Source organism: Numida meleagris, chromosome Z (genome assembly GCF_002078875.1).
Source record: "Numida meleagris isolate 19003 breed g44 Domestic line chromosome Z, NumMel1.0, whole genome shotgun sequence".
NCBI classification, from domain to species: Eukaryota; Metazoa; Chordata; class Aves; order Galliformes; family Numididae; genus Numida; species Numida meleagris.
Genome location: NC_034438.1, coordinates 65,363,225 through 65,388,310, shown reverse-complemented (window position 1 = coordinate 65,388,310; position 25,086 = coordinate 65,363,225). Strand labels below are relative to the sequence as shown.

Below are 25,086 nucleotides of genomic sequence, written 5' to 3'. Positions count from 1 at the left end.
AGGGGGGATGCTACCTTCCAGAAGACTGAATACCAAGCTCTTGAGGTTTTACTTTGTGGCTCCAAGCTGCTGTGTAAATCTAGACTCTTGGAAAATGTCCTGAGGAAATGAAGGAGGGAGAAGATGAGATCAGCTGGAAACTTCGCAACTCATTCTGCATCTCACATGCAGGCTTCAAGTTCATAAAATTCAGCTGAGTTTTAAACTTGAAGCGAGTTTCTTGAAAGATTTAGGATACGTTTCTGTGCAGGCTAACCAGTCATAGTGTTTGGGCTGCATAATCCAACAGAAGAATGCAAAGCTGCTTCTTTACCAAATAGCAACCTGTATAGTTGGCAGGGCTCACGCATCTAGAGCAGACAGTTAGCTGCTGTTTGTATTGAGTGCCAGAAGACCAACCTTGCTTCTAGAGTCATCTGATCTCATGAATCCAGAAGTTTGGGTATTATGATGAATTCTCCAAACTCCACAAAAATGTGTGAAGAACTGTACGACTACCTACTGATAATCAGACTGCGCACGAAAGACTCAACCAGTAGTCACAGGCCTGGAGGTCTGAATGTTGAATTATTTCTGTCGTAAGTTGTAATCCAGGCCTTGCTAGATCTTCACCTGACCTGCTTCTGCAGGTGACAGTAGTGATAGTGGCCTGAGGAGATGAGGAATCTTTCTTATTTACAGTAGAAGAAGATTTGAAATCTGAGGAGATCTTCCAGGATACTTCCTGAAACTTGAAGAATCTGCAGACAGAACATTCATCCCATTTACCTCATCACTAGAAGCTGCCTTTTCTCATCACTGTTGTGGTTCTGCTCTAATTCATGGCAGGATGACTCTACTGTATCAGGTGCTGCATGAAAAAGGCTCTATTTCTATGAAGAACTTTGTAAGCAGTAGGTACCTGCTAGAACTTGGACTGTGCTGATCTCATAATGCAGCTAGGTAATTAAAGTAGTGGCTACCTTGCCACACCAAAGGTGAAGCTGATGCATGAGTCCCTGGCACTGAAGCCAGACTCTCTTGTTATATGGAACATTTAATATTAGCAGTATTTCAAATGCTCTTGGGTATGATAATTGTGTTGACAGGGAGAAGTGAAGATGGATGTAGATTTCTTTTCCTGCCAGGCTTTGCAGGACTGACTCCTTTCTGTGGTAAAAGTAGGCTAGAACAGATGATGCAGTTGCGGAAGCAAGACTGCAAGTCCTGTGGAAGAACGCCCGTCCCATTTAACATGATGCAGAAGTGCTCTGTTTCAGGATTACAGCCTGAGACAACTCAGATTGATGGGCCATCTGCTGTGACACTTGAAAGCCTCCCTCCTTCTAGCAATGGTTAAGACTTCAACAAAGGTTCTAGCCTGCTCCTAAACAAAGACTCCAGCAGTTCCTTATCTTGTGCAGCTAGTTTAGAGGCTCCACCCATTGCTAAGGACAAACAGTTGGTTTCTCACTTGGCCTTCAGCTGCTGAAACCCAGCCAAACAGCAGTGCGTGATGCCAGCCCTGAATGAGTGGGGGGAGGGTTTTGCCATCAGAGGCAAAGCTGTGTAGCATAATAGTATTAAATATATGCTTCCTCTGTCCTTTCCCCAGCTGTAGCTTGCAGCCCTCCAGCTTCTAACTAAAAGTGGTGTAGAGCTGATGCTTAATCTAGATTGGAGCATTTCATCCAAGGCCGGAATCGAGTAAAGCTACTTGCAGCCTTTGTTTTAATATCCGAAACATTCCACAGAAGCTATGACTTCAAGAACATACTCAAGTAGACTGTAGTGGATTCCAGCCTTTACAGACCTCTGTCCTGCTTAAAAAGTGCAAGGTGTGTTAATACGATCATTGTAGTCTTCCAACAGAACCGGTGGGGAAATTTCTTGACTTTGTGAACATGGTCACATGCTTCACCCTTAGGCCTTCTTCCAGTTGTTCTAACAACTTGATGTAGAACTGTTGTAACTTAAGAAGATTCCACTATATTCTTTAAGTTGCCTTTTGGAAGGGTTTTTACAGGCTTTCGAGAATGTGCTGTTTGATCGGGTTTAAACTGTTTCCACAATTAATTCATTTCCGTTCTGGAAGTTTAGAACTTGCTGCAATTCTGGCACAACTTATCTTACACTAATTCATATTGCACATGGGCAATCAAGAGCTGCCTGTTCTTTTTGGAAGTAAGAGCAGACTTGTCTACAGCTACTGCAGTGTCCCAGGGCTTTCATTGCTCTTTACCAATCTTTTGCCAAATTTGCCTGTCTAGCTGAACTGCAGAATTTCTGTAGCCATCTCCTGCATCTCATTTTACCCTGACATCTGCTTATTCTGTTTTCCTGATTGTAGCAGAACTTTTTTTCTTCTGGGTTGTTGTGTCATTGCAGTTTCCTGTTATACAGGCTCCTTGTATACTGAGTCTGAGCCAGATGCTTCTTATGTGGTTCAGGACAGCTATCTCATATATGAGCTGGCAAGCTGTGCCACATTCATCCTGCTCCTTTGCCCTCTTGAAAGAGCATCTTAGTGCCTACATTCTCATTCTTGGTCATTTGTGAGTTAAATCTACAGTGTTTCATGTGTTGACATCCGCTTCTGAGCATTACCTGGGAGAATGTATCTAAATGTCTGTTTGTAGGCAGTAATTTGGATCTGCCTTTCCCCAAAATGTCTAGGCTAAAGTATTTTTCTCCCGACTACATAAGCAATCCTCAAAGTGGGGAACAGTACTAGCACTGTTCTGCAGGATTGTGGCAGTCAGAGGGTCTGTCTCTAAAATCCTAGTGTTCTAATAGTGGGTTTGTAACAAAGGCTGGTAGCAGCTTAGCATCAATTTTAGCCATTGTCAAAGGCAGACCTTGATAAGAAGCCTGTTCTTGCAGTTCTCACCTGAGAGATAATTCTGAACCCTTGAGCAAAGGAGGACGTCTTTTGAGGATGAGGACTACCCTTGTTCAGCTGGAACATAAACCATAGTTGCATAAGGAATACTGATGAGCAAATGAGATCTTACACAGAAATAATTCCTTAGCTGAAATTGCATGTTTCTGTTAGCCATGTAAAGACTAAATGAAGCTGGGGCTGAGCAGTAGTTCTTGAACTAAACGCTACTAGTTGAGATGCTGCTTTAGCTGTAGTGATATTTCACCACGTCTAGCATTCAGGGGAACCTTTGTCCTTGAAAGGGAAATGTTCTATGTGTAACATCTTGTGCTATGACTTAAACAACAGCAACAAAAATCTGCAGCAGTCAATCTTCTCTGTAAGTAAGAGGCTTGAATCTTTGGCACTTTTTTTGACTATAGTCAAATGTTCCTGTACAGCTTTTTACACGTGGTCAGCTAGGTCTGCTACACGACCAGGGCAGAGACGCATAGAATAATTGGTTTATACCAAATTCTAAGCCTTGAAGATGTAGGGATATATCAAGTTCAATATATATATATCTATATATATATTTTTTTTCCGCTGTTGGGTGAGTTTTTAGGAATTACAGGCATCCTAAACCCTTGTGTGCCTCATCCTAAAATGGCTACTTGCTGGTTCTTTTAACCTCTTTTCTCTATGCATTGGATGATAATCTTGGAATTGGAAGGATGGGGATAAGGACCTCCAAGCAAGGCACAGTGTATCCATGGGCCTTAAGACTCTGGAGGGAGGTGCATGTAGATACATCTAGTGATCTGGATCAGAAGTTTCTGATATGAGTTTTCTCTCCTGACTCCATGGGAGTCTCCAGGGGAAGGCTGACTCACATCAGTCAGCTGAAGTGTTGCCACTTTGCCTGAAGCCTGTCTTACAAATAGGTCTCCTAATTTGCCTAGTTGTTTCATTTTCAGGGTCTAAGTTGGTTCAACATCATCTCTGATTTCTCATGGAAATAAACTGGTTTGCTCAGTATTAAGGGGAAGCAGAGTGGTAACATGCTTTCTTTTCAACTTGAGGAACAGCCGAACATTTCTTGAGCTTAATATTCAAGCTGCAAACTTGAATGGTTGCCAGCGTGTCCTGGAATGGGCTGATCCTTGAAGCTGTTGAAAGAAAATTGTGTGATAATGGCCAAAAAGAAATAGAACTATCAATGAAGCTTGTCAGTGGCATCTCAAAGAACACTGCTTTATGGTGAATCTCTTAATGTATCTAAAATGTCATGATTTTTTTTCTTTTTCGAAACAGGATCTCAGTCTACCCAATGGCACACCTGTTGATACTTCTAGCCCAGCCTCCTCCTCATCTCTTCTCAACAGACTGCAGCTGGATGATGACTTGGATGGGGAAACAAAAGACTTGTTTGTTACTGTTGATGATCCCAAAAAACACGTATGCACGATGGAGACTTACATCACGTATAGAGTTACAACAAAGGTACTAAGCAACATTCTCCTTTCCTACTGCTTTTTTACCTTGGGAAGTTTTGTTGTTGTTTGTTTTTGAAAGGAGTGTTCTGGATGTTTATGCTTGGTATTCTATCTCTTTATTTTAAGGATGAGAACTTAGTGTCTTTCAGTACCTTGTAATAAATGTATTGATGGTGTGACTTCTTTTATAGGAACTGTTACTACTTCAGTATGTGAAGTAATGTAAAACTTTTAATGTGTCAGTTTAGATCTTGTCTCTTAAACAAAACTGTTTGTAAACTTGAAAAGCCAGTTTCTTTCGCTTGAAAAATTTTCATGTAAAGTAATCTGACACCCATTTGGTTTGAGTTACCTTTGCTAGAGGGGAATGCACCTTCTTGTTAATTCACTGTTAATCTTCACTCATTTTGTCTATCATTCTCTGGAATTCTTTAATCTTGTTGCTTAAGTGTCTGTCACACTTCCTCTGTCATCTGCTTATCTAAATCATAATATTGTAATTTTCATCCTCAGAGGTAAACTAGCTTTCTTGTAGTTGTTGATTGTTAGAACTAAGTAGCATTAGAATGTTTCCCAAAAGAATGCAGATTTTTTCAAGGTAGTGTAGGGCAGCCATTAATGTAACCTAGTTATACTAGTAGGAAAAGGAAACTGAAAAGCTTATTGCACTTACAGCTGGCACTTTAATTTCCGTTAACTAGGTTGTCTCATCAGCATCAACTTTGAGATAATGTTGACATCTTCTTTGGGCACTTGTAGTTACCTAATGTAAAAAGTGTTCACCAGCTTCACTGTGATTATATCTTGTCCAGAAAGATTTACATTACTGTGGCTTGCTTAGATGGCAGTAACTACTGGAGGGGGTATTTTCCCTTGAGATAAGAAAGTCTTCACAACCCATATATATCTTGCAAAAAAGAAGTTCCTCTCAGAAGTTCCACTTTCAGGTTGCACTGGGGAAAATATGGACTTGAACATAGAAGCTACCTCTTATTGCAGGTTTAACATAGGCCTGCCATTCTTGGTTGTTCTATCTTAGTCTTGCAAGAAATAATGTATCTTAACCAGTAAAAAATTCTAAGTATTGAAGGAAATTTTTATGTGGAGTGCCTTTGCCTTTGGCTTTTCCAAGATCAGAAGGAATAAGCTGAAGACTTGATTATTATGTCAAGATAAACTATCTCTACACAGTGGCACTCTTGCTGTTCTGTTTGAAAACTTGTTAATTGTTAGCAAACAATTGTTAACCCTTGTTAATACAAGGATTTCCTTCTTAATCGTAAAATCATAGGATGGCTTGGATTGGGAAGGTCCTTAAAGCCCATCCAGTTTTAGTCCCTTGCTGTGGGCAAGTTTGTTGACCACTAGATGAGGCTGCCCAGGGCCCCATCCAACCTGGCTTTGAATGTCTCTGGGAATGGGGCATCCACAGCTTCCTTGGGCAGCCTGTGCCAGTGTCTCACCACCCCGAGTAAGGAATTGCTTCCTAACATTTAGCCTAAATCTCCTCTCTTCTGGTATAAAACCATTCTGCCCTTGTCCTGTTACTGTTGGTTGGTCTCCCTCCTATTTATAAGCAGCCTTTAAGTAGTAGAAGGCTGCAATGAGGTCTCCCTAGAACCTTTTCCAGGCTGAACAAGCCCAGCTCCCTTAACCTTTTTTCATAGGAAAGGTACTCCAGCCTCTGAGTATCATGGCTGTATGGAGCATCACAATCCTCATGGCTCTCCTCTGCACCTGCTTCAACAGCACCACTTAAACTGGAATCTAGAAAGTGGATAAGGTATTTGCCTTAGAGCAGATGTTACTCAGTATTGCCTTTTTTTCTTAATTTAAAAAAACCCACAGATTTCATATCTACCAAGATATCTATCAAGTACTGTTAGTACTTGCTTTATTCTGCATCTCACTGTAGCACATAATGCTACTGTATCATAGCGTTACGATACTATTTTAAAATGGTGCATAATTTATCCTCATTAATCACCTCACCTGTTTGAGTTTATTACTTATTCTTGTAAACTTCTGGCTAACCTCTTAGGTCAACAATCTAGTCTACTATTGTTTGAAAAAGTCTCGTTGGAAGTTTAACAATATTAATGGCCTGACTCAATCTTGCAGTACAAACAAGTCTTCTTTGATGTCTAGCTAATTGCCCAGTAAGCCACTGTAGCTGAAATCAGTAATTAAACATGGCAAAAGCTGCATAGGAATAATTCTTAGATGCTACGATCAGGGTAGGTGCTGATGTTTCTACCTTCAGGTTGTAGTTCATAGCTCTGTTGCAAGTCTTGTTCCAGTCATCTGAGGGGAGTGTAATTATCAGTACTGTAACACAAACTTGAGTCTCTGGCTGGAAACCACTGTAGAGAAAGAGTGTAACCTGGCTGCAGTAGTATTTTCTTGTTTACCTTTTTTTTTTTTTTTTTTGCATCTTTTAGAAAAGTCATCTATTGCAACAGCAGAAATAGAGGTCTTCTGGTATGCCCTAGATTCCCCATGCACTGATATCTTTGTCTGTAGGTAGTGGTGGCTGAGGAGGGGTCCAGAATGTTTAGTCTAAAAGGCTTGCAGTGAATCTGAGATGAAATTATGGAGTTACATTGGTCTTGCTTGTATCCCTGCTTTCATGGTTTCCTTCTAAGAGCTGAGTAGTGTTCCTCAGCAAGTGTTCTGGATTAACACATTCTATAACAGCAGAATAAGAATCTCCAAAAGAATGGGATGAGCAAATCAAACCTGGCTTTGCTGACTGTTTTTGATATCCTGTTTTCTTCTTGATAACAAAAGTTTTCTTAGAAGGGGAGACTAGTGGAACCAAAAGAGAAGGTGAGTTAAGCTCATGCTGGAACTTAAATGGCCTTGCTTGTAATGATTGAAGTTGTAGCTCTTCAGATAAACTGATGTATACTCAAGAGGGATTTTATCTAGAAGATGTTTCTTCTGAGGCAGGACAGGGTAAAATCAATCTTATGCTATGTAGTCATCTCTCCTAAGGGAAACATTGAAGTATTTCTAACTTTGCTTTTATTGTACTTTCTAGGAAGGCAGGGCATTCTTCTGTGCCTTCTTCCATGGAAGTCTGAACAGCTGTATGCCATTCCTCAGTGTCCTGCAGTTGCTCTGCAGCTTGAATGGAGTTGCCTTCAAACCACTGAATGCTGAACTAGAAATCTTGTTCTCTTCCTCTCCTTCTGCCCCTGCTTCCAGTGCATGCATTGAATAGATGAGTACACAGAGTAGCTTGCTCCCTACAGAAGTGCAGATGTTAAATGCTCTTTTTCAAATGGGCTAAATTATGTGAGGTGAACAAAACTATGAACTGATATGAACGTCAACACTGTTGCCTTTCCCCCACCATTCTACTGTTTTTTTTTTAATAGAATTTTTTACCGTGGGCTTAAATACTAACATGGGGGAAATACATAAAAGTACTTAGTGAGTAAAAGACCAGAACTAGAATGAGGAAAATAATTACATGTGCATAGTTGTCACAGACTAGCTTTAGGTTTGGCTGCTAACTCTTTTCAAGAAAGAAGAAATACCAAGACTCGGTGTTTGCCTTAATACTGTTTCCAACAAGAGGTAGAAGTGTCTGTAACCCTTCCTGCTTTTTGACAAGTAAAACTGAGCCTGGAATACTGCAGTGCTTACTTAGTGGAACTGTGCTGGAATTGTCAAAAAATCCCTGGAAGTGTCTTACCCATTATTTTTAGGAGGCTGAGGTCTGCCACGTCAGTTTCTCAAATTCCTTTGGGAGAGACGTGTCTTTGGAAAAATGAGATTTATGAATCTTACTAAGAAAGCAGGAGAAATATAACTTTGTCAAAAACCTAGACTTTACTTGCCATTCCTGGATGGTGGCAAGACCCTCTTCCATTCTGTGTGCAATCTGGAAAAAATAACTTGTGCCAAGCTAATGAAGAGTTTGATCTGAAATCCAAATTCTTTCAGCATTAGTGAGATGTGGTTAAAACCTTGAAGGGCTCTTATGTTCTGTCCAAATAGTCTTTGAAAAGCTTATTTGCTCTCCAGATTTGACAGCTCATACAGCAAACACCAAAATGCTGATGAATATGATGTATTTTCATTTGGCTCCTTTTGAAGAACAAAACCTGAAAAATGAAAAACTTTTACAAATCTGTTTGTAACCTAAAGGCAGCAGGAACAGTTTGCTGTAGATGAACGCTAACTGATACTAAGATTGTAGACTAGGACTTATCCTGCTCAAATCCTGCCTCCCTTCTTCCAGACTAAGTAGCATCTGGTTTTCTGTAACTGTTAGCAGGGCACTGGTTAGTAAGTTTCTCTAAACTAGCAGACTGGACACTTCACTTTCATTGTTGTGCTACAGGGTAAGACACTGTTGTGTGTAGACATCCCAATTACACATTCACTGTATGAGCTCTTTTCAGAGGGCTTCATCCTACCACAGCCAGTTCACATAAGCTCTCCCTTCTATTAAATGATTACTTTTCATTTCAATTTCTGATGATCTTCTGCAAAGTGAAGTACAGCTTCCCCATTAACGGGACAAAGCAGTCAGCACTGGCTGATGCGGGCTCTTTGTATGCTTATGCATTATCTTATTCTAGTGTACCAGTGCTCAGTGTCTTGCTTCAAGCCACTGTAAATGTTTCATATAAAGTGTCAAAAATCTCATTTGTGCTGAGGCACTCTGCTGTGTTAAAGAAGCTGGTTGCTGCACTGATGTGTAGCTGACTAAAATACAAATCCACAGTGGATATCTAAGTCTAGGCAGTCTCTTACTCACAAATTCTTGTGCTACACTGATGAGGATCCATTATGTTAGCATATGTACTTAAGTATACTCCTTACCATACCATAGCAACCAAGTTAGAACAGGGATGAGGTGGGCTTGATGTCTTCTATTCTAAGAAATGGTTTGTTTTCTGTTTCTCTGTGCCTTTCTTTTTGAGGTAATATCACATTAGCATGCTGTTCAGTGTGTATTAAAGCTAATGTGTTGATAGCATGCTAAGGCTGCTGGTTCTTCCTGAAGAGGATGCTGGCATAGAACTTGCACAGGATCCCCAGTGGGGATTGGTAAGCAGATGTGCAGTTGCTGAAGACTTGGAACAATCCAGAATGCAAATAAAATGATGAATGGTGTTTAAAGGGTACCCCTTGGCTCTCTCCAAATAATGTTGTATGTGGAAGCTGCCGTCAGTCTGGAGGTAAATGCAAAATCACTGCTGGAGTTTATCAGGGGTTTCAGCAGCTATGAATAGCAAAATAGCTTAGTGCTGGACTCTGCTAGTTGAAAGCTGGGAGAACTGATGTGTTCTCCAAAATGCAAAATTTTTGATGTCTGGCTGTAGATGTGATGCTGCAGTACTTTCGCTGCAAGATGATCTTGATGTTGTTGCAGGTAACTAAATATGACTGTCTAGGTTTCTCTGAGCTGTACTTCTCAGTGAGACATCATGGTAAGGACTGTCTACCTTCCAGTCAGGACTGTCTGCTACCGAGTTCTTTAACAGAGTCCCCTAGTTAGTACATAGTTTCTTTAGTGCTGTTAGACAGTTGTAGTATGTACTGTGTAAGTACATACACAGTTAGCTTTCTATTCTACAGACTGTTTAAAGACTTAACAAAACATTTGCCAACAGTTTCTCTACATACCTGTCTTCTGCCTCAGACTTGTAATGGCAAATGTAACTCCTTGCCTTAATGAATGGAAACTTGAATTATTTAACTTAATATACTGATACTGAAATTTGGTACACCCTATGTGAACTTGATATAAAAAAACTGGTTTCTTCTTAAAAATCAAGAAAACTTTTCCTACAGCAAACCTAGGAATGGCTTATGCTCTAATCTTAAAGCCTTGAAGGAGTTTAACAAGCCTGTAGTTTCTGGAATACAGGGTAGTGGTGAAAAATTCCTCACCCACAGTTAAGCAACTTCATGAATAAACAAGTCATGAACTATCTTTGCTTTTAATTCTTGATTGCTAAAGTAGTCTTGTCCTTGGAATGAAGATTTCATATGTTATCCTCAAATGTGTAACTGCGAGAGATTAACATGGTGCAGAATATCTCGTCTTCCCAAACTGCCCCCACAAAATTTGAGAATATGCAGTGTAATACTGATGAACTTCAAGAACACATCCCTAGTACTCATTTTTCTTGTTGCTGATTTTCCCTCTGCTTAAAAGGCCTAAGGACATTTCTTTCATGCAGCTTGTAAACTTCATTTTAGGGACGGAGTTCTAGTACTGGGCTTGTCCCTCCTCATCCTTATCAGTGATGGCTGTGTTGCACTGCTGCTAAATTCTGAGCTGAGGGGCTTTGGTGTACATTAAACTTACCCTAATCTTGTTTTTCAGACCACCCGAGCTGAGTTTGATTTGCCCGAGTATTCTGTTCGCCGGCGGTACCAAGACTTTGATTGGTTGAGAATCAAGCTGGAAGAGTCTCAGCCAACGCATCTAATTCCCGTAGGTAGTAAACAAGAATCTGCTGTTAAGGACAGTTGTATATACATTTTTAAAGGATCTAACACCCCGTTAGCTTTAAATACAGGATTTTATTCAGCCTTCTGCTAGCAGAATGGGAAGCAGTGCCGATTTTTGACTGATCCTGAAGCTTAAACTTTTTTCCTAGGTGCAGCACCTGAGAGGTGAGCTTTGGCAACCTCCTGTAGGGAATAGGCTGATGACAACACTTGTTCAAGCATAAGTAGAATGTGCTCAACTTGCTTGCATAACTATTACATCTGAGTTTTTGAGTATGAGGCCTAGGAAAAGCTACACAGGTTCTTCAAATCATAGTGTCAACATTCAAGGTTGCCTTTTGAGCTGGTTTTAAAGGATGTGTTTCAAGACCACTTGTGTTAGCATTTAAGAGCCCAGACTTAAAGATCTTAACTGATCGCCTGGCAGCTATTTCATATGTTCAGTAGAGAGAGGATTAGCTAAACTACTGCACCCGTTCAGTCTCTGAAGCTTACAGGAAGTCTGACCACTGTTTGGCATATGAGTAGATTGATACTGGTCATCAGCAGTCTGTATTTCATTCTGTACAAAATGTGGGAAAAGTAGGAAGACTGTGAGATCATACCATCAGCTTTTCTGAACAAGGAAATCCAAAAAGGCCTGTAGTAGGTCAACTGTCAGGAAATAACAATGCTGTTAACGTACTTTTACTTGCCTATCTGATATGATAGCAAATTTGTCTTTGCTCTCTCTCCATCAGCAAGGACTGGACTGTGTGAGAAGTATTCCGTTAGGCTGTTCCTGGAGTTATTTAAGTTTTTGACTTTTCTGGGACATACCTCCAAGTGGAATAATAGTTCTGTCTTTCAAAGACAAGAAATGTCTCACAAAATTACGTTACGCTAATGCCTGGCACAAAAAAAACATTTAGTAAAGGGTTTGGGAGAAGAGACGAGGGAGCGATCTTGTCCAGGGTAGGGAGGGTTAATGTCAGCTTCCCAGTCCTTTGTCCATTCCTGTTCTCTGAATACCTGAAAATGTCCAGTTTAAGGTTCTGTAGATTTCTAATTGTGAGCTGCCAGTGCTGCTTCAAGGCAGCAATGGCAATCAGCTTATACTCCAGCAGCAGAAGGTAATTCATAGTAAGGGAATCAGACTGCTTTGGACACAAAACCTGCTGCTGAGCAAGGCAGTGTCTTAAGTGCGCCTCTTCTAAAATGCGTGGAAGCAGGTTGCACTGCCTTCTTGGCCTGCCTCTGTGCAAATGCACTGTGATAACAGTTACGGACTTGCCTCTTAATCTCCTCCATACAATAGTATGATGGGGAGATTGCTGAATGCTTTATGTATTCATTGCTTACAAGTAGATGGAGAATGGAGGTAAATGGCAATTTCAAGTGTGCTGTGACTCTAGTGTATTCTGAAAGGAGGTTTCTTAGCCAAGCTAGTAATGTCTGTATTTCTGAACCAAGGTGATGCAATCCCTGGAGGCCTTCTGTCGGACAAAATGCAATAAGGGGATTGTTTTCCTTACCTTGATATGGTAATTCTGCCTAAAATCTTCCTCTAAAGGATGATGTGTCTTCCTGGTGCAGGGAATCTTAATAGTGAACACTCAGCAGCCCAAGTGAGACTGAATGTGGATTCTTTTTTCTCTTTGGTTATTATGATATGAAACTTTCTCTCAGTGGTTATTCCAAGCAACTGTTAAAAACAAACAAACAAACTGTGATCTATTTCTATAAAGGTAAGCCTAATATGTCCAAGGATCTTGTCTTTCGGTGGTACTGTTGGAATACTTAGAGCCATTTCTGGCTGCAATGAACTCTGCTGCCTATGAGTCACACAGAGAAATGTGGTCTGTTAAGCTGGAAGACCATAAGGGAGATAAGTAATGCACAGTTAAGATATCATTTGCTAGCTGTGTGTACTGACTACTTCAGATGTACCTCTGAAGGTCTAGGAAATAAAGAACTAGAGCTGTGGCTCATTAGGCATGCTTACTGTAATTTCTTGCCTCATACTGTCTTTCTCCCTTTATTGGCCTCTACAGGGTGGCCAAACTCTGTTCTCTGTAGCTGTTCTGATTTGCAAGTAAGTCCTATGGCATACTGATCTACTGAAATAGGTTGGAGTTGTACTGAAAGTATAACTTAGCTATTATTATTATTACTATTATTATTACTATTATTATAACGTAGCTATCATGTACCTACAACTATGTCTCTGCTTGTTACTTTCCTTTGTAGTAGAGCAAGTGACATTGCTTCATAGCCCTGTACTTTCAGAGCCTATTTGATGAGGTTTAAATCTAGGCTTTTAGAGGGGGAAATTAAATAATGCTTCTCTGCTGTCTTACACAGAAGTGTGAACATCAATTTCTAAGGTGTGAGTGAGTGCTATTAAAGAAGCAACTTGAATTGTAAATATTGTATTAAAACAAGAAAATTAGGCCCCTCTGTGGGGCAGAGGTCTTCAAGAAAGCTTTCCAGCTCTTCTGTTTCTGGTTTGCTGGGTCTTGACAGAGGCTAAATGTTCTGCTGGCTGGGCTATATTATGAACACTTTGATCTAGTTTGAAGTATGTGATTTGATATACTAAAAGCACTGTTGGGTATAATTTGATGCGGATCCTAAAGGCTCAGTGTTTGTGTAAAGCTACCCTGCTTGCAGAAGGAAATCCTATGTAAACAAACTGCCTGAATATAGCCAGCTAAAGTCATGCTAAGTGGCAGAAATCTCTAACTAAGATTCTGTGACTCTCAAATGCTCAGACTTCAGTGATTATTCTGTCCCATCTTGGGTGTCTTTGTGTGAATGGAAGTTCTGTAAACTATGTGTCCAGCTCGTCCTTTTCCTCCTGTGTATTGTGCTGGGGGAGTGATTTTCTAAAATGCATAGTTCCAGCTAAAGCTTACAAAGCAAGGGAGAATAATTTTTTCCTCCCTGAGGACTACTACAATAAGCATTATTCTTCTTTAAAAAAAATCTAATTAGAGTGAACCTTACACTGATTTAACTAGGATGATTGATCTGAATGTTCAGGGTAATGAGACAAGCCTTAAATTACACAAACTGGTTGTAGGGGCCAAAATCGAGCTGTGTGGCGGTAGCTGATTTTTATGTTTGTTTTTATTATATGTTTGGAGGTGCAATCTTCATGTATATATACGAGCCAGAGTATGGAATAAAAGGTATTTGTGTATGCTTTTTTATTTTTGCCACAATTTGAGGTGACAAAGAGCCCTTATAGAGGAGAATCCTGAATTTATGGAATAAGGCTACCACTGCTAGCATAGGAGTAAGCAAGTTACCTGTCTGGGCAAACTTGGAAAACAATAAAATGAGAAGTGTGATTTTTTTAAAACTGACATTGATCTTTTGAGACAGTCTATTCTGTCTCGAATGAACAAAAGCAAAAATTGTGTTTGAGTGTGGACAATCATGCTGAAGCTTCAAGAGCTAGCTCCATCCAAAGGGAGACTTTAAAGTCTGGAGACCAAGGGTAAAAAGAAGCTAAATACAACAGAGCTGGTAGTCCCTGAGGCTGTCTTAAGCTTACATGTTATGTTGAACTGCAGAGATGAACTGGTGGAGGTGAAATAGAAGTAAGATGAAAGAGTGGATATGTTGGCAGACCTTTGTCACTTACACAGGCATGCTCAAGAATGCTGACTTACAGATGACCAAGAGTGCAGTGTGGCAAGTACTTAAGGAAACCTCTGGCCTGGACTGCTCGAGCATTTGCCATCTCAAACCTGTTTGTATTCCTTTGATGGATGTAGTTCTGTCACTAAGGCTAGAGGCTCCAAGACTCCTGAACTCCACAGAAAAACCCTGTCCAGGAGCTCTGAATATAGAATAGAGAGAAGGAGAAGGTAGAGCTGTTAGGTTTTCCAGGTTTCCTTGAACTTAGCTGCTCTATTTGAATGTCAGTTCTCAGTGTGTGCATGCAAGCGTGTGTATCTATATGCATGCATTTTACTGTGGTGAATAGTGTGCAGCTTTGCTGGCATCCCCTTTAGAGCTGGAACTTGATCATGGGTGGTGGCTGGGGGAAAATGCCCTAGGCTGTCCTGGAAGTACTTAGTGTTTCTAGTACTAAGACGCATAGTAGTAGACTCTGCTGTGTGTCTTCAGCTGAGTTGCTAGGATTAGGAGCAGGGCTTGCATCCCTTCTTATGTATGGTTCCTATTAACAGAATTTCACTTGCTGTTGAGAGTGGAGTTAGATTGCTTAGTATGTTTCCAAGTACAAGTATTTATTTGGTCTTTTGAATCTTTTGTATTTTGTTTGTCTCTCTCAGCCACTTCCTGAGAAATTTGTGGTGAAGAGTGTTGTTGATCGCTTTTCTGAAGACTTTGTGGAGACCAGGAGGAAAGCATTAGACAAATTCTTGAAGAGAATAACGGATCATCCAGTGCTTTCTTTTAACGAGCATTTCAATGTATTTCTCACAGCCAAGGTAAGCCGATAACTTCCAAACCCAGTCACTGACAAGGACAGTAGAACAGACACCTTTGCAATCTCTTTTGAAATAAAATTAAGGTGGCATTAATAAAAGTGCATGTGCAGGTCAGAGTTTGCCCTAAAAGACCAGAGTTGTCTGAGGGACCTTTGATGTTGCATCTGTGTGACTACTGTGCAGATTCTCTTTGCTAGAAAAAAGAGCAGTCTGCAGATAGAAATCCTCTTCCCCAGACCTGCTTGTTTTGCATTGCTGTACAGAGGCCCTTAAAAATATATTCTATCCTGTGATGCAAGAGAGGTTCAGAACAGGGCAAACTGTAGACTGTGTAAAATCCTCTTTTCAGAGTGAACAAAAATAAAAGAGGAAGAAAGATCTCTTGCACAAAAGCTTGCAAATTTGGTTGTGTTTTTTCTTCATCCTTGTCCGTGCCTTCTGTACTGCTTGCATTTTTTGCCCCCAAAGCAAAGGGTGAAGACTGGGCTCGCTCTTGTTCTTGGTCAATAACTTCATGCTCATCTTTTGCATAAAGCATCTAGGAACCACGTAATTTTTTAGCTGTCTTTTGAACTGCATTTTAAATAAGACCAGGGTGACCTACAGTCATGGGTTTGACCTGATAAGTGGAGAGAGCCGTAAAAGCGTGTCTCTCCAATGTCACATTACACTTGCTTACTCAAATGTGAATCTTAATTTGAGCTCACTTCAGGATGATGCGCTGCTTGCTAGTAATGTGAGACTCAATCTCAAATTCCCTTTTTTTTTCCTTCCCCTCCCCTCTACTCATGGCGAACTTCACTGCTAAAGCAAGCCTAAAAATGCAGAATTAGCTCATTGCCTTGATAATTGTGTGATAGATTTGCTCTGCTTTTCAGTTTCCAAAGCATGATGTAAAATGCTTGTTTAGTCATCTTCTGCCATCTTTTCACCTTTGTAAAATGAATGGTAAAGGCTTTATCCTCAGCCCTGGATAATATCCTTTGCCTTGACAATATGGAGTATACAGGGATGCTGGGAGAAAAGGACATGTGTTGTCCAGTCTGTCTTTAGTGCTAGTACATTATTTATTGCAGCAATGAGAAATCAGTTCACTTTATTAGGACTTCAGAATTTAGTTATTGCAGAAAGTCATGAGACCACCTCCTGGCTGAAAAGGGAAACCAACCTTTCTTTGAATTCCCTGTTTGGATTAGTAAGATGATAGAATGCTTGAGAGAATGAGTGAATAATTTTCAGTTAGTCTTTTTCTTTTTTCTGATGCCTACATGCATGTGACATGTCAAACAGAGGGCAAGAGTCAAGGAACCACTGCATTTTAAATGAAAACATAATTCAAAATGATTGTAGCTGCTAAATGTTAAGTTATCTTAATCAGATTTAGTCTTTTGTAAGTACTTGAAAATAATAGCATAGTACATGTTTTGAATATGAAATTTTGTACTTTCTCAAGAATGCTCAAGCTGTAGTCTGTTTTATGCTACCGTATGTTGATTCTGGACCTCTATAGGTCTGCTCTGTTTGAAAATTGATCTTGCTTGTGCTGTTTTAACTCTTAAGCAAGTCTTGATGTTGAATAGTGACCCCTGCTGGAAAGGGGTCACTATTGCACAATGGATGGCGTTTTGCCCGATTAAACTACATTTTCTGATGTGCTGTAAAGGTGAAATCCTCTAAAGATTGTCAGTAAACAACCACTAGCTGTGTTAGTCTCTCCAGGGCTGTACTTTTCGCTGTACAGTCTTCTTTGCCTGGTCTGACCTCTCAACTGGTGTGAGGATGCTGCTGAGCAAACACATGCAGTCAGTAGCTCTGTATTAGCCTATCAAAGCCAACTAATAGATGTGCATGGTGCTGGTATTGTAAGCTGTGACTTGAAAGTTTTTTTTTAAACTTCAAAGCTTCTCTGTGCTGCTCTCAACAGAACAGGGGGAACAAAATATTTTGAGTTGAATTAAAGGCAGGGAGATAACTCACCAGTTACTATCGAAGGCAGATCAGATTCAAACTAAGCAAGATTAATGTAATATATTGAAAGCAAACTCAGAACGCTTTCCCATCCACCCAGTGTTTGCTACCTTGTATGCTTGAGTAGTACAGGGGAATGGGGGCTGTGGTCAGCCCATAACCTGCTGTCTCTACCTCTCCATGGTCGCTCCCTGTTCCTGCTTCATGTGGGTCCCTCCCATGGATGCAGTTCTTCCCAAATCCTGCGTGGGCTTCGCACAGGCTACAGCTCCCCAGGCACTGCTCCACACTGTTCCCTGTGGGCAGCAGCAGCTCCCCTGGCCCATCTGCTCTGCTCTGGGTTGTTCTCATTGAGCTGCAGGTCCGACCCCCAGGGCTGCTTTTGCGGGGGTATCTATGGGCTCCACATCCATGGCTGCGCTGGGGGATCCTCCATGGCTGCATATAGAGATCTGCTCTGCGCAGTGACCATGCTGCAGAGAGACAGCCTGCTCCTCCATGAGCCTCTCCTGGGCTGCAGGGAGCTGCTGCTCTGCATCTGGAGTGCCTCCTGCCCTTCCCCTGCACTGACTTTGGGGTCTGTGGGTTTGCTTCTCTCATGTTGCTCACTTCTCTCTCCCAGCTGCTGCTGTACAGCAGTTTTTCCCTATCTTAAATTTTCTGTCCCAGAGCACACCCAGTGTCACTCATGGCTCAGCTCTGCAGTGGTGGGTCCTTTTGGAGCAGCTGGGACTGGCTTTGATCTCACATGGGACAGCTGCTAGGCTCGGCTCACAGAGTCCACCTCTGCAGCCCCTGTGCTAGCAAAACTTTGCCATGTAAACATAAATGCATGATTGTGAAAAAGTCTTGGTGGAAATAGATTTGCTCATTGCACTATGCCCCTGGTAGCAGTGCAGGAATGTGGGAAAGTCCAGACACACACAGCGATGGGAACACTTACTACTCACAGTGTATTTCATACCATTTTCCTGGATAGTATATATCTGTCAAGAAGTAGTCATGAAACTGTGCTAGGCTGTCTGGCTTCTACGAGGTAAAGTTTTGTGTCCAAGGCTACATGCTGCATGTGATCTCTTGCCTTTGCAATGTTTGATCTTGACTGGGAGGTATCTTTTGCTATATAGGTCTTCCAACACTCAACTATTGTTTGTTCTTACCTGCCAGGATCTTAATGCATACAAAAAGCAAGGGATGGTGTTGCTGTCAAAGATGGGGGAGTCAGTCAAGTATGTCACAGGAGGTTACAAATTAAGAAGTCGTCCCCTGGAGTTTGCAGCCATTGGAGAGTATCTAGACACATTCTCTCTAAAACTTGGTACCATTGACAGAATAGCACAACGGATTATCAAGGAACAGCTGGGTAAGGAATAAGGTGTTCAATTTTGATACTTCTGGCTGGGATCTCTGTTCTGGTTGATAGCATAACTAACATAACCTCAATGACTGTATCATGTAATGAGCCACACACTGTAAATTCTAATGCCTCTTGCAGGTTTAAAACAACCTAACACAGTATCTTCTCTTAGCTCAAATCTGAACATTTTTAAAGTTACTCTTGTTATGCTAACCTATTTTCTAACTGATAGTTATTTTTCAGAGGGCTTTTAGGAAGAAGAAAACCTGTAGATTTTAGTTGGAAGAGTACAAGTGGAATTCTGAGGAGGATAACCTTAATGGATCTGTCTTGATGAAACTGTGTTTTACATGTATAAGAGATGACTGGCTACTGTACAGAAGTAAATATTTATGTACATAGAAATTTTCAGGAGAAGTCAGTTAAGCTGGTGTAATATGGACCAGTCACCTCCATGCAGCTGTGGAGTTCTGATTATTAAGATGCTAATGCAGCACTAGACTGCCAGTAGAGTTAATGTTTGCCAAGCTTGGTCATAGTTTCTTCTTTTTTAGCATGAGTGTTTGCATATCCTTTTGCCTAGTTCTTTCTCTGTTCATTTTCTTTTCCCTTTTGCCTCTGCAGAATACTTGGTGGAATTACGAGAATATGGACCTATTTATTCGACCTGGGGCGGGCTGGAGGTTGAGCTATCAGAGCCACTGGAAGGCGTGTCTGCATGCATTGGGAACTGCTGCACAGCTCTTGAAGAACTCGGTGAAGATATGACAGATGACTTCCTGCCAGTGCTTAGGGAATATATACTGTACTCAGAGTCAATGAAGGTAAAGGGAGCCAAGTGACTGGAGACACTGCTGTTTTGTATTCATGCAGTGATGTCAATGAGTTCATTCTCTCTGAGTGAGAAGGCTTGGTAGTGGGAAAAGAGAGTAGTAAATGATTTAATTAGAATCATGTTTTTGTAATTAAGTAAAAAATAGATATGTTTAGTAGCCTGAGTACTTGCATGGGTAACAGTATCAGCTCTGCTGTTCAGCCAACCTAACATCGGTAAAGCTGGAGTGCACGCATGATGTTGAAAATCTTCTCCTTTACTGTAGCAGCAGTTGGCTTTCTATAGGAAACATCCTGTAGCTTCTAGAACCTTCTCTTTGAATTGTTAGAAAGTCAGGTAAAATCTTTACCACTGGTTTGTTTTCTGACACTGCAGAGAATGTGTCACATGCAGCTTCTGTCACTTGTATGCAGCAGCGTTGGATGGCTCCTTTTAGATCCAGGTGTCCAAATGACAAATAAGGCTTCCTCTCTCATCTCTGTACATTAGGCAGGATGTGTCCGTCCAGCTATTAAGTTCTATTTACTAAATAACTACTTGAAGATGTTGCTCTGTGATAATTTCTGTTGATATCTTAAAAAACCTGGTATCTTAGCACTTAGGTGTAAGTAGTAAGTATTAAAAGCTACTTCACTGTGGTATTTTTTGTCTTGAAGTGAACAGTGATTGTAATTCTTATTGCATGGCAGAAAGTTAAGTGAAACAGAGAACTCTAATTCTGGCTGCTAGAGCTTCTCGCCACACACCCATGGAACAGTGTGCATTACTAAAACCCTGTATGGAGTACTAACAGATTCCTTTGAGGACTTTCTTCTTGGAGCAGCCATTATGAGAGCGTGATATACCCTCCTTCAGAGATGTATAACAGCTTGTTGGAAACCTAGTCTGAACAGAGTAGTCCTCCCTCTTAATACTAGTCTTCCTATGCTTCTGAAACTGAGAACTGGAAACACTTACTTGCAGATTTCTCTTCCTAGTCAAATGTCTGGTTGCAAGTCTGTCTTGTCTGGCTTAAGCAGAGTATTCTTCCACAAGGCTTTGTACTGATTTTCAGAAGATACTGTTTGTTTTCATACCCATATTATGAGTATGGGGAGATCCAGCGTAAGGTGCATTTCCTTTGCAGTGCCGGAATGCTTGGAGATGAGGCTAGAATCTGGAATGTTCAGGATCTTTCTGTAGGAGAGAGTGTGTATATTTGTATTTAAACAGGACATAAGGTTAGCAGTAATACTTTTACCCCAGAACGTCTGGCTTTTGATGATACAAATTCCATGGCCTGCTGGAAGTGGCATCTTAAGTATCAGACTGATATATAGGAAGTGTTTTGTACAAATGTAGAGAGAAGTGGGAAAGCTTTCTTTTAGATTTAGAGTCTCTCAGATGATAACAAAGATACTGAATGCATTCTCCAAGCCAACAGGCTAGCTGCGATTTTTTTTTGTCTTTTTGCTGCAAGTCTTTAATGCTGCTCTCTCTGTTAAGTGCTCTTTAACTGCCTGAAGTACCTCTCTAGCTGAAGAAACCCTTGCTTTGTAGCTTAATTTCTGTGCTGTTGACTTGACTTTCAAGTGCCCTAAAGGATTCTCTCCTTCTGTCAGTTATTCTTTAAGTGTCTGGACTTGCTCATTGTGTTGGTGCTTTGGAAATAGTTGGATCTAGAAGCTGTATTTGCAAAATAGCAGTTCAATAAGGATTATATTGCTTAGTGTCAAGCTTGGTCACTTCATTACCTTTATCACATCTGAAAATCAAGAATAAAAACTGTTATTAGGTCAGGCAAACTGTTATTTGTTTCCATCTCTCCCAGATACCAAAATTGAAATCTGTCAGGCCATACTAAGCACAGTTTTCTTATTCTAAAACATAAATCTCTTAGTATTGGCGTGGTTGTTCAGCTACAGCGCTGTCTTGCCAGACTTTATGAAACTGAGTAACTAACTGAAAATGAGGTCTCTCATGGTGTACAAGAGGCTTTCTCCTGAAAGAGCTGTTCTCTTCATGAGCAGTGCATTCCTATTCATTGGCTGATTTGAAGCCTACTGTGAAATGTCTGTGTGGAAAGCTTTCGGACAAGATACTTGAGGGAAGGTAAGTCTTGTTGTAGGATTGTAGGAATTCAATGCTACCTTGACAGCTTTTTCCATTGCAAGTTTTACTGTAGCTGTGTAGGTTAGGAACCTGATTTGTGGAGCAGTCTTGAGCTGGGTGAATGCCTCTCAGTGGAAGAACTGCCATGTTAACTTCACTTATTTTAGCAATGAGGGCTTCCTTTATCTTCTTAAGGAGCACTGTTTTTTACCTAGTGGTGCCAGCCTGAGGGAACTACACCTGCAGAGGCAAAGTCCAGAAAGCCTGGTTGAAATACCCATGAGCTTGTTCCAGGGAAGCCACTTACCTTGGCACTGTATTTGTTTGAAAGATTTGCAGAAGTGGCTAGAGGCTGTGACTGTGGGCTTGAATTTAAAATGTATGTGGTAGAGGCTAGAAGAGACCTTGTCTAAAACACAGGGTATTAATGAGATGGACAGACAGCATCTTGAATTGTGGCACAGATGTGTGGTAATGTGTTTTTTGTAGTATGCTGGTGTTCCATGAGGTATGTGCAGAGGACAAAATCAGCTCTGAATAATTTAGTGCTGATACTAAAATTGTATATGAACTCTGTATGTTTACTGTGGCCAGAAAGGCCTATCAGGTGATGTGGTTCCTAGCTGTGTGCTCAGACACTACTCCTAATGCATTTTTAAAGCAAGCAGCATATAAACAGTCTTCTCAAAGGCATGCAGCAAATGAGGATCCTTTGTAAATTCTAGTTATAGTAAGAAGCTACATGCTGCGCAAGTGGCATAGCATCACAACCTGAGAAAAGAGGCTGATGGAAAACTTCTGAAGCTCCTTCAAAGATGTAGGTCAATGTGGAATGTTTCACCTGAATACAAATTGGAGAAGAACCTACCGCACTGAAAGCAGGCTAAGTCTTGTTTGTTGTAGAGGGACAAGTGGTTTTGTTCTTTACACAACTGAAGTGGGCTGTATGACTTCTTTTGTGGTGTTTTTTTTCTATTTTTTGGTATTTCCTTCTCAGTGAGGCCCTAACAATCAAAAGCATTGCATAGGTAGTGGTAAACCTGGGGTTACTTAGTACAGAGCTCTTCTGAGAAGCTGCTGAAGCGTAATGCATTAATTGGCAGCTGTGAAGAGCATTGCCTGGAGCTGCCTGAGTACATACATCCTCTCACATATGGGACAAATAAAAGGGAAGGCAATACTTTTCTTATCGCTTACAGGTCAACCATTAATGGATAGTTAAAGCTGTATTCAGAAGCATGTTGCTACTGGTCCGTAGTGGGCACTTAAGGAGGAATAAAATACTTGCCCTTTGAATCTAGTCTGCTGGTACCTGTTAATCATTGGCTAATGCACATTCAGACCCTGTGTACTGTACTAGCTCATGTTCGTGGGGGCTGAATGCAATAGCCTGAAAGGGTTGTTTTTCTGAGGAAAAAATCTCAGTTGATTCAGGCTTACGAGGCACTATGAAGTGGAAAATCACTCAGGTTATTGTGGCATTGATAACCTCAAGCACTTGAGGACTGTTTCGTATAACTGCTTAGATTCTAAAATGGATGGGTATGTCATGGTTTTTCAAAGGAAACATGACTGATAGCATGTGTGCTATTCTGTCCCTTTTTTTTTTTTTTTTTGCCTAAGCCAGCAGTAAATTTGTGAATGGAGAGCCTTTCCAGGTATCATGGACTGAGACTTTAAAGAGTAGTGATTGACATCTCCTGCCTCTACTCAGGCAGTAATAGTTATTTCTTCAGAATGGAGTTCTTCAAAATAACTGCAGTGGTGACCTTAGGAAGGAGGAGGGAGAAGGTGACGATTAGTGGATTTAAGGCTTGTGCATCTTGGCCAGATTTTGTATGTTAGAGCTTTTTAGTAGTGAATATTCTTAAAATGACTAATTTCTATTGGTTGTTTTTATACTATAAGCCTATAATGTGACCTTAGCAGAGAACTTGGCTTGTGGACATAGTAAAATATAAGAATAGACTCTTTTGTTCTCAATTCTGGGAAGCCTCTGTCTGTAAAATGTTTACAACATGAAAGTCACATGGGTATTTCAGTTCTTTCACATAAAATGTGCTTTTCATAAGGTTAATTTTTATTTTTAAAAACAACAAAACACCCAAACTGCCTCCAGCTTGTCTGAAAGTTGTGTTTTTATCTGACCCTCTAATTGCTGAACCAAAAATGCTCTTTATTTTTAAAAGCTACTTCCTAAATACTGTAAAACAGGACAACATACTGAAAGGCAAACTTAACGACTGAGTTATCCCTTCAGCTGTAACACTGCAGTTTCTTGCAGACTGGAAGGGGAATAAGCAAGAGCATCCCTCTCATAATTGTCTTTTCTCTTGCCCATAGAATGTGTTGAAGAAGAGAGACCAAGTTCAAGCAGAGTATGAAGCAAAACTGGAAGCAGTAGCCTTGAAAAAAGAAGACCGTCCAAAGGTTAGCACTTCAAATTACTCTGCAAAAACAACCTGCTCTTCCACTGCTTTCTGAGAACAGTGAAGAACTAGAGCTTGCTTTTTCTGGGTCTGGCTTCCTCTTTGCAGTGTAAACACTTTGGGGCAGAGCAAGAGTTTGGTGGCAAGCTGGTGCAAAATGAAGACCTAGGTATGAACGCATTTAACTTTGCCTAGCAACATCTTATATTACTGATTTCCCACCATTTACAGTAGGGTGGCTCTGACCTGTGTTGGAGCATCTGGTTGACCTGTTCAGGAGCTATGGCTTTATACAGTGGTAACTGAGCAGTTTCTGGTAATTTTGGTCTATGACAGCTAGCTGAATCAAGTTCCTAGGCACTGGCATCACTGAGCTACACCGTATGACTCCTATTTTGCTCCTTCCACTAGGGAGATCTTCCCTTGTGATGCTGAGCTTATGCAGCAGGGGTCACTGGGTGTCAGGTTTTGGCTGGGTTTCATGCAGAGAGAAGATGTAAGCTTGTGTGCTTATGCTGCCACCTGCTTTCTGCATGTGGAGTGGTGCAAGAACTTTATCTTGTATCAACCTTACTTTGACCAACAATGAAAACAGGTTTTGTTCCCTCTTTCTGCCTGGTTTTTTTGGCTCCCCTCCATCTTTCTGTTAACAACTGAAAAGTGAATTTCTAATATTACAGCTACCTTAAAGGAGATTCAAGTCTTTAATTAACAACTTGTCTTTAATTTTGAAACTGAAGGGTACAAACTGTGGAAAAGCAACCTTTTTTTCCAATCCTCAGCCTGCATCTGTCATAGACTCTGCCAAAAAGTGAGACCAGGATGGCTTGAGTATCTTGTGCTCTTGTATTCTGATCTTTTGTCTGTCACTGCTGATGGTATATCAGTATACCAATATTCACATGGTATTACTGTTACTTCCTAAGTGTAGCTTTATATGAGTAGATATTCTAACCTGTTGTGTGAATGGAACCAAATCTAGCACGTCCAGTAAGTCAGTTGAGGTTATCAGGTAGTGATTTCTATCAAGATCCTGATACAGCATTAGCTGAATTTTGCTAATCTCTCACCTACTAGGAGGTTTTTGAAGCTAACCTCTCAGTAGGATTATTGTATAAAGTGCAACATTTGAATAGGTATCTA

General features: G+C 40.7%; 1 protein-coding gene across 3 annotated transcripts in view; it reads left to right on the top strand.

Annotated features, from left to right (window-relative positions):
• Positions 1 to 25,086, top strand: part of SNX30 (sorting nexin family member 30) — a 56,431-nt gene that overhangs the window by 24,039 nt on the left and 7,306 nt on the right. For 2 of the 3 annotated variants that reach the window (XM_021380810.1, XM_021380809.1), the window contains exons 2-7: positions 4,157 to 4,345; positions 10,691 to 10,801; positions 15,105 to 15,263; positions 18,399 to 18,594; positions 19,213 to 19,412; positions 23,858 to 23,944. In XM_021380810.1, coding sequence (XP_021236485.1) covers positions 4,157 to 4,345; positions 10,691 to 10,801; positions 15,105 to 15,263; positions 18,399 to 18,594; positions 19,213 to 19,412; positions 23,858 to 23,944 — 942 coding nt within the window. Of the gene's footprint in view, positions 1 to 814; positions 848 to 4,156; positions 4,346 to 10,690; positions 10,802 to 15,104; positions 15,264 to 18,398; positions 18,595 to 19,212; positions 19,413 to 23,857; positions 23,945 to 25,086 lie in introns of those variants that run through there. The other variant, XM_021380811.1, reaches the window with a different exon arrangement.